This window comes from Typopeltis vanoorti, chromosome 6, assembly GCF_054136105.1.
Source record: "Typopeltis vanoorti isolate ZY-2024b chromosome 6, IOZ_Tvanoo_1.0, whole genome shotgun sequence".
In the NCBI taxonomy this organism is placed as follows: Eukaryota; Metazoa; Arthropoda; class Arachnida; order Uropygi; family Thelyphonidae; genus Typopeltis; species Typopeltis vanoorti.
In genome coordinates, this window is record NC_143554.1 from 123,784,688 (window position 1) to 123,798,282 (window position 13,595).

At 35.9% G+C, this 13,595-nt stretch overlaps 1 protein-coding gene across 3 annotated transcripts in view; it reads right to left on the minus strand.

Moving 5' to 3' along the window:
• Window positions 1-13,595, minus strand: part of msk (importin-7 msk) — a 321,082-nt gene that overhangs the window by 178,240 nt on the left and 129,247 nt on the right. For all 3 annotated transcript variants that reach the window (XM_090394390.1, XM_090394389.1, XM_090394391.1), the window contains exons 8-9: window positions 10,173-10,272; window positions 510-703 (exon numbers count right to left, since the gene is read on the minus strand). In XM_090394390.1, the coding sequence (XP_090250516.1) occupies window positions 510-703; window positions 10,173-10,272 (294 nt within the window). The remainder of the gene's footprint in view (window positions 1-509; window positions 704-10,172; window positions 10,273-13,595) is intronic.

Consider the following 13,595-nt stretch of genomic DNA (forward strand, 5'->3'; position numbering starts at 1 on the left):
CGTTGATAGTACCGATCTTTAACTCTGGTGATGTTGAGTTGGGGGTGTGTTTTCAGATTTCTTCCAGTAGCTGAGTTTTCGCTGTTCGCCCTGGTTCCCTGGCGAAAACAACGGGGGCCTTGTTTAACAGGGCGCCGCCCCAGCCTGCATGAAATTTTGTCATGTTGTACCATCATTTTTTAATTTGATTAAACTAATAAGAATACAATTTGGTCAGCTAAATCCCAAATTGCCAGCCCATCCTCATTCGTTCAGTATCAAAGTAGATACCCAACAGGGTGCACCACGAGAAGGTGAGGATTGGACATTAGGTCAGAAGCCCTGGTCGGTTCTCCTCATTCCTTTAAAGGCTATGTGGAGGTCTCCTCTCAGTTATACAGCTTTCACCCTTAAGCACCCCATCATTTCACTCATGACCACTAAAAGACAAGAAAAAAGTAATCGTTATCCAGTCAATAAACTGAAATCTTACTCGGTTGTGAAGCTTTAAGTTTATCAAATAATCATACCTTAAGAAGAATATCTGCTACTGTTCCAACCATATGAAGAGCTCCATCTTTCTGTCGTGCATTAGAAGCAGTGTTTGTTAAAATGGTCATGACAAAGCCCATGGCCTTCTGTAACATATCTTTCCGTTTCTTTGCTGATGTGTGCAAAAGTGTCTGTGCTGCTGTTACTGGAGATATAAAGTCTTCAAATACATCTTTATGAGAGAGAAAAAGAAACACTATATAAAACATGCATATACAGTAATACTAATTATTTCGCTAAGTTATTATTTGAGAATGACTACAGCTTACTGGAAAAAAAGACAATGTGACACAACAGTTTTTTGATACTTAATAATCATTTTGATTTAGCAAAGTATTTACTAATTAGAAAATTAGGTCATGCACAGTATGCGCAATACTTAATTTATTACTTTTTTTACTATACACATTTTCCCCAACTTTAATGACATCTATGACATACTGAAACAACAGTACATTACACTAGCAAATTAATGAGATAGAATATAAAGTAAATACTACAGCCAGACCAGAAAATAGTAAGTGCTGCATTCTAGAAGGGTAACATAAAAAAGAAAAGACTTACCATTTTTGATGTTTGCTAAGAATAAGACTCTTCCAAAACTTTTGGGATCATCATCATCAAATTCCTGCCATGTACCCTCAAGGGGTGTACAGGATATGATAGTACTACATGAGAAAAAATTAAATCATTACTAACTTCCTATCTACAATTTTCCTCCAAATCAGTCTGTTACTTGTCAAGACTCCAACATTATCAGATCTTATATTTCTATCGTCTAAGGCACTTTGTACCGTATCCATCCACCAATATCTTGGTCTTCCTCTGGGTCGTTTTGCAGCCAACCTGGCAGAGAACACTTGTTTTGCTAATCTTTCTTCGCCCATTCTGTTTAAGTGACCATACCACCTGAGATTAGCTCTACTAATGCATTCCTGGATGTTGACAATGTCAAGTTCTTTTCTAATATCCTCATTTTTAATATGATATTGCCATTGATGCCATCTGTTCACGGCTATAATCTTTCTCAGGACTCTCATATCTGTGGTCTCTAGTCTTTGGTCAAGTGTTTTACTTCTGACCCAGCTCTCAGATCCATAAGTTAAAACTGGTTTGAACATTGTCTTGTATACAGCTGATTTAGTGTTCTGACTAATTTCTTTCTTATTCCATATGAATTTATTCAATTGCCTACCATACCAGCTTTGTTGATTCTGTTGTCTATTTCCATATTTAATTTATCATTTTCACTAAAAATCTTACCTAAGTAGCTGAAATGTTTTACCTGCTCTATAAGTTCTCCATTCACAATGCAGTTGATATTTTCAGTGTTTCTGCCTATTTTCATTGTCTTTGTCTTTTTAATGCTGACCTTCATACCATATCTATTACAACAGCTATTCAATTTAGTCAGAGAATCTTGTAGACTTGTAGCGGATTTATTTAGAAGTATAACATCATCTGCATAAAGCAAAGAGCTGATATTAACATCTCCAATTTTGATATCACGTTTAATACCACTTTCCTTCATAATGTGATCCATATAGATAATGAATAACAGAGGGGATAATGTACACCCTTGTCTCACACCAGATATAACATTAAACCATCTTCCTGTACTTCCTTCAATTCTAACTGCTGACTTACAACTCAAATAAAGACTAAGTATGCTTGATATAATGCCCCATTGACACCATATAACTGTAGCGTATTGAATAGCTTCTCTCTTGGCACCTTGTCATACATCTTTTCCAAATCGACAAAACTTAAATAGAGATCTTTGTTATATTCCCATGATTTCTCCACTATTTGTCGTAAAGTGAAGATCTGATCCTGACAGTCGCTATTTGGCCTGAATCCAGCTTGTTCTTCACCAAGCTTTTCTTCCACAATTCTTCTCAACCGTTTCTCACGTATACTTGCATAGATCTTGCCAGGAACACTCAGTAGGGAAATACCTCTGTAATTCTCACCTCCAGTTTTATTTCCCTTTTTATATATGGGTACTATGAGAGCTCTACTCCAATCATCAGGAATTCGTCCCTCTGTCCAGGATTTCTGAACTATGCAGTGCAGCCACTGTAAGACTCTTATACCACCATACTTCATCATTTCTGGTCGAATATCATCTACTCCTGCTGCCTTTCCACATTTCAAGCCTTTGATGGCTTTTTCTACTTCAATTATGGATATGCATTCCTGACTACATGCCTGGTCAGTGTTTTTTACCACTGTGCTGTCATCACTGCTTGTTTCATTTAGCAGTTTTTCAAAGTAATTACTCCATACTTCAAGGATATCTTTTTCTCCTGTTTTCATGTGTCGCTTTATCATCTCTAACTCCTTTTACAGCACTCTTTCCTGCATTCCTAAGCTTCTTCAACAACCTCCAGAATATCTTACCACCTTCTTGATATTTATTTTCTATATTCGTGCCAAAGTCCTCCCATGACTTTTGTTTAACTAGTTTTACACAGTGTTTAGCATTCTTGCATTTGTCTCTGTATTCTCTAAGAGCACAAGCTGACTTATCTGACAGGAACTTTTGATATGCTTTCTTCTTTTCCTTCACTGCCTCTTTAACTTCCTGTGTCCACCATGGAGTTCGGATTTTTTTATCCTTGCAGACAACCTCACCACATGCCTCTCTGGCAGAATCAATCAATGTTTTCTTCAGAGTTTGCCACTGAATCTCCAAGGTTTGATTCCTGTTCTCAAACTCTTTCATTTTTTCTTCAATAATCTTTGTGTATTTTAGTCTACACTTCACATCTGAGAGCTGCACAACTTTTATTCGCTTTAAAACTTACATGTTATTCTTTTCAATACGAAATTCAATTTTATCCTGCTCAAGACTAAATAGTGATCACTTCCAATTTCAAATCCTCTGTACACTCTGGTGTCCTGCACCAGTCAGAAAACATCACTATCAACAATAACATAGTCAATGAGGTTTTTCTTATTCCTTGCCTCTTCTCTCTATGTGAATTTGTGCACATATTTATGTTGGAACATGGTGTTAGTAATTACCAGTCCATGTCCTGAGCAGAAATCCAACAGGTATTTGCCATTATTATTAGCTTTGCTCTTTTCTCCAAATTTTCACAAAATATTTTTGTATGTCTCCAAATCATTTCCTACTCTGCTATTTAGATCCCCAACAAGGACCAACTTTTCCTTTTTCATTGTGTCAGTTGCTTTTTCTAAAGCATCAAAAAATCGCTCCACTTCTATCTTAGTAGAACCTTCTGTGGGACCATAGGCACAAATAAATCTCATTGTCCAGTTCCCCATTCTCATATTTGTCCACATTACTCTACTTGAGACCGACTGCCATTCAAGAAGATTAGCCTCGTATTTTGTGTTGAATACTATGGCTACTCCTTCTTTACCTTTATTGTCATTGCCATTTTGGGATTGAGGCAATAATTCCTATTTAAATTCGGTAATAAAGCCTCTGAACTTTCCTAGAATATTCATATTTAAAACTGCTTCTATGAATTTGGTTGGTCTTATGACAGATGCTGTGTTCACTCTCAACGGAATGCTGTATAAGACATGACTTATGAAACTTAAGCTACTGAAACAATAATGATGTTTAATAATTTTTTTTTTTCTCCCTATACAGCCAGTAATGTGGAAAGCATAATAAATCACAATCACTAGGAATCTGATAAGCACTACCAAGACAGAGATAAAAGTTTTGTCTCTCATAGATGACAAAAAATTAGAAATCGAAAAATATGTAGGAATGAGGTTAAACTTTCAAGTTCTGAAATGAGCAAAATGTATGGAATGGAACTCTATTGTGGTATCCTAGGGATGGACTGTTCAGTCTGAAACCCAAATGAACATGTAATATGAGAAACAAAAGTCCTACCAGTAAGGCAGGATGCCCAAGAATGGTGAACTTCCAGAAATCTCCATAGCCACAGGTGAAATGAATTCAAAGATTCAGACTGTTGATTATTTGTGAGATGTTACTTCATTTTTAGAATGAGGCAATATGGCAACAGGTTTTCTAGATAGTACGCTAGTAGCAGAGTTGATAATGATGCCCAGTAATTAGCCAAGGGAAGGTGGAGAGAACTTACCAATTGTACTACCTGCAATCTGTTTGTAGATCTTATCTTTCCAGCTGAAGTAACCTCTACAACAAATTCAGATATCTTCACCATATCAGAAGAAAGTCTTCTGATGATAAAATAGAGATATGTTTTACTATCTGAAAAAAGACATGTCAAGCTAAACAGAATATCAGAAGAATTTAGAGAAATATCTTTGATCTTTTCAAGGAATTGAATGGAATCAGTATTGCCTTTGGTTCATAAGTGGGTCATGCACAGTATGCTGTTTAAAATGAAAAAAATTGCCCACTCAAATGCTATCTGCATAGTTCAAAGAATTTATTAAACACCATCTGATGAGTGCTTCTTGATTCTGTAAATTTTGAGATTCTCATTCTAACCATTGGCAATTTCCTGATATGTACCCTCACCAGGTGTACAGAATACAAAATACAGTGCTGCACGATTAAGTTTATATTACTAATCTTTTGTCAACAATTTCCTTCCGAAACATTCTATCCCGTTGTACCATTCCAATATAGTCATATCTGATATTTTTCTCATCTATAGCAGTGTTTCTCACTTTTCTTGCCATGGTCCACTAGGCACCATACCCCAATCTTTACTGATGGGTCATATTTTATGAGAAGTGAGCTTTCGTATTCCATCCTAAGTGCAAATTAGTGGAGTTAATCAGCATAATATAAACAATCTTAATATTTTTCAGTAGGAAAATCAAGTTGGAGGAAAAAGGACAGGAATTGGATGCACTGCAAATTATGCCAAAGTGAGACACTTACTAAGTATTTAATCATTCATTCAAGTTAACACATTCAAGGAATTAGTTTGTATAAAAAAGTACAAAATATAAATATATTTTGTACTTTTTGAAAGAATGACATTGCTTTTTTTCAGAGAAGAGTAAACATGTCAGGTTCTGAGCTGGAGAGGCTCAGTCACATACCTGGCTCCACACTTAGTGATTTCGGATTTTTGTTTTCAAACAAAAAAAGTGTTGAGTGCAGAGTGTATCAACTATCTAGATCTTGGTCTTCCTCTGAGCCAGTGGTTCTCAGTTGTGTGCTGTGGTGCCCCAGAGCACTGCAGAAAACTATTATTATGTATTATTTTTTCAAACAGCTACTAAGTTTTTCAGACACAACTACTTAATAAACATAAAAAAAAAACAGATATTTCTTTTGGCTTCGGGCTGCTATGAATTGAGATGGTTTGGAAAGCTCTGTTCTGAGCCTTTTTCTGCAAGCATGGCACCAAACAAATTAGTTTGTATAAAACTAATTTGTTTTATTGAAACCTAATTTTACTAAACTTTTCCTCATCTAGGTGGTAGATGACCATTGCCCAGTAAAATTTTGGGGCCTAAAGTGGCAAATGCTATGTTAAGCCTCCAGATCAGGAGTTCTGACCTCCACCCTTCCCATCCACTTCTCCATGCAGTGCAAGTGATACTCTTCAAGGGATTGCCTAACATACTCAGCAATCTAAGACCTGCCTCCGTTTTTCAGGATATAGTAATTAAAACGGTGGCAATGCAGGCCAGCCAGCAGATAGTACACAGGCCCTAACCCCCATACTGCCATATACTCTGCCAGGTTGTTGTTTCAAGGATACTTGCGACATAAGACTGAATGATATAATCACGTAATCACAAGAAAGATATTTATTTAACCAAATATTTCAGTCTGGAAATAGCAGACCATCTTCAGTGGTATTACAAGAGCAGTTTAAAAAATACAAGCTAGAATACTAACAATAGATCGTTAAAATTAGAATTTTCCATTTCATACTTAATGATATAACATCACGCGGCGGTTTCTAATTTTAACGATCTATTGTTAGTATTCTAGCTTGTATTTTTTAAACTGCTCTTGTAATACCACTGAAGATGGTCTGCTATTTCCAGACCGAAATATTTGGTTAAATAAATATCTTTCTTGTGATTACGTGATTATATCATTCTGCCAGGTTGTGCTTGGTGAGGGAATTCGAGGAATGGTATGTGAGTAACTGGTCACTCTGTATGGTGTCATGTTCACAAGTCTCTCCCCCACTGTATGTCCCCACCCTTTACTTTCATCTAATAATAAAATAAAAATGAAACAGACAAACGATGGCAACACTATAAACAAAATAAATCTCCCTCAACAACCAGCTCATCCAAACAAATCAAAAATTAAACCAAATACAATGTTCCATATTTACCAGGATCATTAAAATCATTCCCACTTTACAAACATCTGCAGCATACATTCCAATATAAACGATGTTCATCACCATTTACAGACTTCCAAAACCAGATCTCCTCCTCTTAACAGAAACCCAAATGTAAGTCAACTATCAGCAAATCCAAATCCAACTTCATAAAAGCCAATACCAAAACTCATCTCTTGTCCAAACAGTAGCCATGCCATCTGGTCCCTTGCAAAAGCCACCGAACACAACTTACTGCTCACCTGCGCTCCCACCTGTCTCCCATCCAGATGGTGCCACTGTTACAGCATCCAAAGAAAAAACTGACTTCCTTTTATCACTCCTTTTCTCTAACTCCTGCATAGACAATGATGACAAATCACTTCCTTCCATACCAGCAACTGAGCACTGTATGCCTCCTGTGCACCTTTTGACATAAGAAGAACATTAGACAACCTGAACACTACAAAGTCATCTGGTACCTACAGCACATTTCTCCTATTGTACTCAAAAGCTGTGCTACAGAGCTACCTGTCTTCTATCATCTTTTCAACCTCCTGTACTCACAGCTGACACCTATCTCATCTCATGGAAACTAACACATATCCAACCCATTCCAAAAAAAAAAAAAAAAAGGAGACAAAAGCCGACCATTCAACTACTGACTGACTGCCATCATCTCAATCCTCTCCAAAATAATGGAGAAAGATATCAATAGTCAACTTCTTCACTACCTAGAAGCTCACCAGTATGGATTCTTCCAATCCAGATCCACAGCTGATATCTTAGCCTATATCACTCACCACTGGGTACATGCCATGGAAAGGTTTGGAAAAATGTGTCATCGAGGCTTCTGATCGTGTCTGGCATCAATACTTGCTTTGCAAACTGCCTTCCTTCGGTCTACCTGCCACTTCTGTAACTGGATAGCAAAGGTGGCAAAGCTCTCTCTCTCTGAGCTTTGCCACCAATGCAGGAGTGCTTCAGGTTTCGATTCTCTCACGTACTCCTCTTTCTCTTTTATTCTCAATCACTACAAATCCCATACAAAGCTTTGCTGACAATAGCATTCTTCCTTCACCCTATTTCTTTGACAAACCATGTAATTCCCAGACATCCCTTACATCAAGATCATCTGCAACTAGTGCCTTAAAGACTGATCTCCATACCATCCTTCAGCGGGGCAAAAATAACCTATCGCATGCATGGCAGACCTTTCGGATTTAAGTAGATCTTTTCATGAGTTTTCACATAAAATCATCCAAAGTAATTTATTTTCTGATATTTATTTTCAATCTCTGAAAATAAATGTGGCACAACATTCTTTTTTGTTCTTTCAATGCTGCTAAAATGCAGTTCTATTTTTTTCTCTCGCAAAAGGGATCTTCAATTCACTTTCCCTCACTCTCAATAATACATACATCACCAGACATAAACTATCTCTCCATGGACTGAGATTTACTCAACCTTTCTTGGCACAAACATATCACATATCAACGCTTCCTCAGCTTCTAAAAAAACTAGTCATTCTTGTAAGCTAAAGAAGCTATTTTACAACTACCCAGTTGCTGACCCTATGGTTTCTAATGAGCAGTTTGTGTGCAGATCTAGAAACAGCATTCAGAGCTTGTAACCGCAAGCTCTGAATGCTGTTAGTACAATGGCAATGTTATTTACAAGTCTGTTGAGTTATTTTTCTCATTTATTCACTTGGAAAAAAAAAAAAATTAGTTTGATTTCTCTATACATTAAACATTTCATTTCCCCATTTAAAATCTACTCCAAATTATCTTGAAACCAGTGACAATGTTCAGTATGACAAATACAAGATAATTTATAGTCAGCTCTCTAGTTTAGATGGACAACTATCTCTCAAGCAGCAGTCAAAGTGTAAATTCATCTCCCATCAGGACTATACAACCAGTCAGCCTCTTCTTATTTTCAACACTATAAATAAAGTTCCTGAGCCTCTGTAACTCAGTCAGTATAGATGAAGCCCTTTGGTCTGAAATACCTCGGTTCGATTCCTGTCCATGATGTGAGGAACTTATCTGTTTTTTTTTCCAACTAAAGGTGAGTTAGCCAGTCTCGTACATAGGTAGGGGGCCTTTTTCTCCTCGAAACTCGGTTTTTCATTGCTCAGAACAAGCAATTTACAGACGAGAATACTTAGGGGCATAAGGGGTAACCGCCTTATCCTCATATTACAGTTAGGAAATTGAAGGATACTTGGAAGGCCATGCGTGCTCAAACAGGCACTTGCCTGTTGGAGCCACTGATGAATGAATGAATGAAAGTTCCTGTCTAGGATGCAAAGAATCTTTATTAGAGCTTTTCAACTGAAAATCAGTTTGTCTCATACAGAGGCAGCAATGATTTTCATGCTAGAAACTCGGGTGCTTCGTATTGCAAAACAGAAAACTACGAAGCACCCGAGTTTCTAGCATGAAAAGCTCTAATAAAGATTCTTTGCATCCTAGACAGGAACTTTCATTCATGCATTCATTTCATTTCATACATGCAACTGACAGATATAGAAGACTAAGCAGATAGTATTAATTAACCATCACATCAGAGCAATGACTATGAAGCTGAGTCACATGGTTACAAAAGACACCAACAGCCTGACACATTAAGGCAAATGGGACAGAATAAAAGTTATTACTGTGAACATCACTATCATCAAATTCCTGACATGTACCTTCAGGGCATGTATAAATTTAAAACAATTCATTATTTTATTTTTTAAAGACAAGCCTTATAAACTCAAGGAGGTATACAAGCTTGTCCGGAGCAGGCCTTTTACAAACATCCACGTCCAGGATGGGATTCAAATCTGTGACCTGTTGGTTGGAGAGAAGATATGCTACCCACTTGGCCAGTTTACTGTGAACATTAAAATCTCAATTGCAGCTCACAAGATGAAATGCCTGAGCTAAGGACTTGTTTACAAATCATAAGTAAATCTAGCTGACACTACAGCAAACATCATTATAGCAAACATCTGAAAAATCAAAACCAAAGTGTTATGAACACAACGATATTCTAAAGAAAATTCACTATACCAAACTAGTTATGGTATAATGAGGGTTAACTATGTACACTCAATTAGGATTCACCCATAAATTACACAATGCTTCTGGGAGGAGGGGAGATCAATTATACGTTACACAGCAAAATTTTTTCTAACTTTTTAAAAATAAAATCATAACTGGAAGCAATAACAAATATAGTCTATGAAACATTCTTGTTTTTCTTTATTTTTTAAATAAATGTGCATTAATGTATGAACATTGTTTTGTTCTATTATCTTAGATATTTTATGAATCTAGAAAAGATTTTTTAAAAAAATTTAAAACTGACCAAATTTCATTCTGATGTACTCATGTGGATCAGCATTCCATAATTCTTCATCTTGATCTGTATAGCACATTAAAGGGAATATAACATCTTGAATTATACCCTGAAAAGAAAATTGTGCAAATAAAGTCAAAAGAAATAAATTGGTATATATCTGCAGTAAAATATACTTCACTTGCACTAACCAGTTTTTGCAGGCTCTGTGCTTTGCTTCTCTGGGATTAGAAATACAAAACATAGAATTAGGATGTTAAATATATACAGCATTCACTATCTCATGCAAAAAGACAAAAGACACATAAGACACCTAGTAAAATGAGAGTAAACAAGTATTAATTTTATCTTAAAATTACTGTCTCCCAGGTTTTTGGTAAATCTGGGAAACAAATTTAAGATGAAATGAATCCTTGTTTACTCTCTCTTTTTCCACCAACAGATGGTGCAAATTAGGACTTGAGTTTCATGTGTTGTCCATTACAATTTTTAAACTGGTCCTACTGTTAACAAATTGCTGCTGTTCGTATAGTGTGACAAACTGTTTTTGTGCTCTGAAAAAGCTGGATTTCACACGAGTGAAATATTAGCAAATAAGTTAAATAAATATTATTATTTTCTTATTATTCTTGTGTTGTGAATTAAATTGTGATGAGCTATCAACACAAGCCTTTCTACTCATTTAATCACATCAATGAGCTTTTTTCCTGCTATAAAACACTAGTTTTGCTAACCATTCTTGAATGCTAATAATGTCAGGTTCCTTTAAAATATCTTCAATCCGATTAGTTTCTCATATTTTCAAATCTGTAGTCTTTTGTGTTACATCAACTTTTTTTTTTTTTTATGTACTTTAGTTTTTAACTCACCTTTATTATCTCTAATTCCTTTTACATTACCCTTTCTTAATTTTTAAGTTTTTCAACAGCATACTTTTAAAATGAGGAAAGAGTAGTGTAAAAGGAATTAGAGATACATATTTAATAATATGTATATATTATTTTTGATGTCTCTTTCAATGACTTTTCTTCAGTAAACTTTACAAATAACTTAGAACACACACACCAGGAATGCCAATATTTCTTCTTACAAAGACTGATCTCATTATGAAGTTCTGATTTTTCTATCTTTGCAAACCACTTTAACTCATGCTCCTAGGTCAGGGGTTGGCAACCTGCGGCTCGCGAGCCACATGCGGCTCTTTGGATGTGAAGCTGCGGCTCTTTAGTTCCATACACAAATATTATTTATTTTATAAAAAAAAAAAATTTTAAATCGTTCTGAATCGATTAACGAGGATTAGGCACCGATTCTATCTCTCAGCCACTTGTACTCGCTTTTCACCGCACCCCTCCCCCGTGACACGCATCGTCACTGTCGTCAGTCCGTCGGAAGCTCTCGGAAGTTTATATGTTTGGCAATTTTCATTGATTTCGGTATAGCTGGGCATAACACCTTTACTCGTAAACTAAGTATCTAATATTTGCCAAAATTAAAAAAAAAAAAAACTAAAATGTGCAGACTGCGCCGTGATAAACACGTTGTGAAAGTCCGTTCGTGCCAGTCGGCGATCACCGCACACGGGAGGCGACCACAGATGCGACGAAACTATGTACTTATAGTCAATCAGTACGTGAGAGAGTGAGACAAACAGTGTTTCGTGTCTAAATTATTTATTTTAATAATTAAATTATTAGAGAATTATTTATTTTATTTAGGTAGGTATTTTTAATTGGGAAATATCGTTGTAAAATGTTTTTTGATAAATTATATTTCATTATGCCCAGCTTCTCGTATCCGCTAAAACAGTACAAGATAGAATAGCTAAAATGTCTTCAAATGTAACATATTTGTAGGTGGAAGATATTCAACCTTCTTCTGCCTTATCACTTGCTATAGATGAGTCTTGCGACATAAAAGACACGGCACAAGTTGCCCTTTTTGTCAGGTATATGTCTTCCCAAGGTCCAAAAGAAGAACTTCTAGGATTGCTACCGCTCTCGGGACAAACTAGAGGGGAAGATATAGCGAATGCCGTGCAAAAATGCCTTGAAGACAATAAGATCTTGTGGCTCTTTAAAAACTTTTTAAAATTTTGTGGCTCTTTAAAAACTTTGAAATTTTGTAAATTGTAATTTTTGACTCTTCCGACTCAAAAGGTTGCCGATCCCGGTCCTAGGTGAATTGATTTAATGCTTTCCTCCATGTTTTACCCAATAATATTTGCTTTATATATTTCAGCCTGCAGTTCCTGCAATTCTTGTACGCATTCTTCTGTTTAATGTGATACTTATTTTTATGCTACTCAAAACCAAATGATTACTTTCTTATCCCTTGTACACTCTGGTATTTTGAACCAATGTAAAGATATTATCGCACAGACATCTCTGTGGCACTTCTTAAGACTCATTGCCAGAGACTGAACTATCCACACAATATCTACTGTACCTATCTTTTGAATGCATTCACTAACAAAGTCCTCATAAATATGGCAACCCATTCCACTCATCACCACTCTCCAAATGAAAAAACATCTAGTCCTCACATACTTGCTAACCACACATTTACTCAATTTCCATGGAATGACATTTTGTTCTCTTTCCCTCTGGCCAAGTGCCGAAAAATTTCCTTTGAATCAATTCTATAAAATCCTTCTAGTAATTTAAACACATCTTGCAATTCTCTTTTCACACTTATTGATCAACTTCTGCAACCCCAAAATAACCAATCTACTCTTAAAGGGAGCATCTCACAGATCACTCATTATTTTGGTCAGTCATCTATGGATCCTCTCCACCACTTCCCAATCCACAAGAAACTCAGGTAACTTAAGTAACTAGATGTGTGTACAGTAATCTAGATCAACAATAAAACAATCGGTGCACATATTTATGACAGTACATGGTAGTAGCAATGACTAGTCCATATTATGAACAGAACTACAGCAAGTGCTTTTAGGCTCCTTTGTCCAGATGTTCCCAAAATAGTTTCTGTATTCAAAGTTTTATTTCTTGCTCTGCTGCTTACATTTCTAACAAGAAACCGTTTTCCCTTCTTAGCATGAATGTTGTCTTTAATGAAAGAAAAAAAAAACTCTTATATTTTTTCCTCACAGATAGAATCTTCCATACAAACCACAAATAACTCTTGTTGTCCAATTTCACATTCCGAAATTTGTCTGCATTACTCTACTTAAAATCACTTGATATCATGTTTTGTACACTGAGTATTATAGCTACAGTTATTATTATTATTTAAAAGTACTTCACCTTTTTTAGTCTTCAATTCTGTTTTGAGATTGTTCCAGCAGTGCCTTTTCATTATTTACCCTAATTCTCTGACAAAAATAAGATGGCCTTTTTTTTTTTTTTTTTTTTTTAAAGAAGGTGGCATCTCAACTGGAATGATATATATTGTATTCTATTATATTGT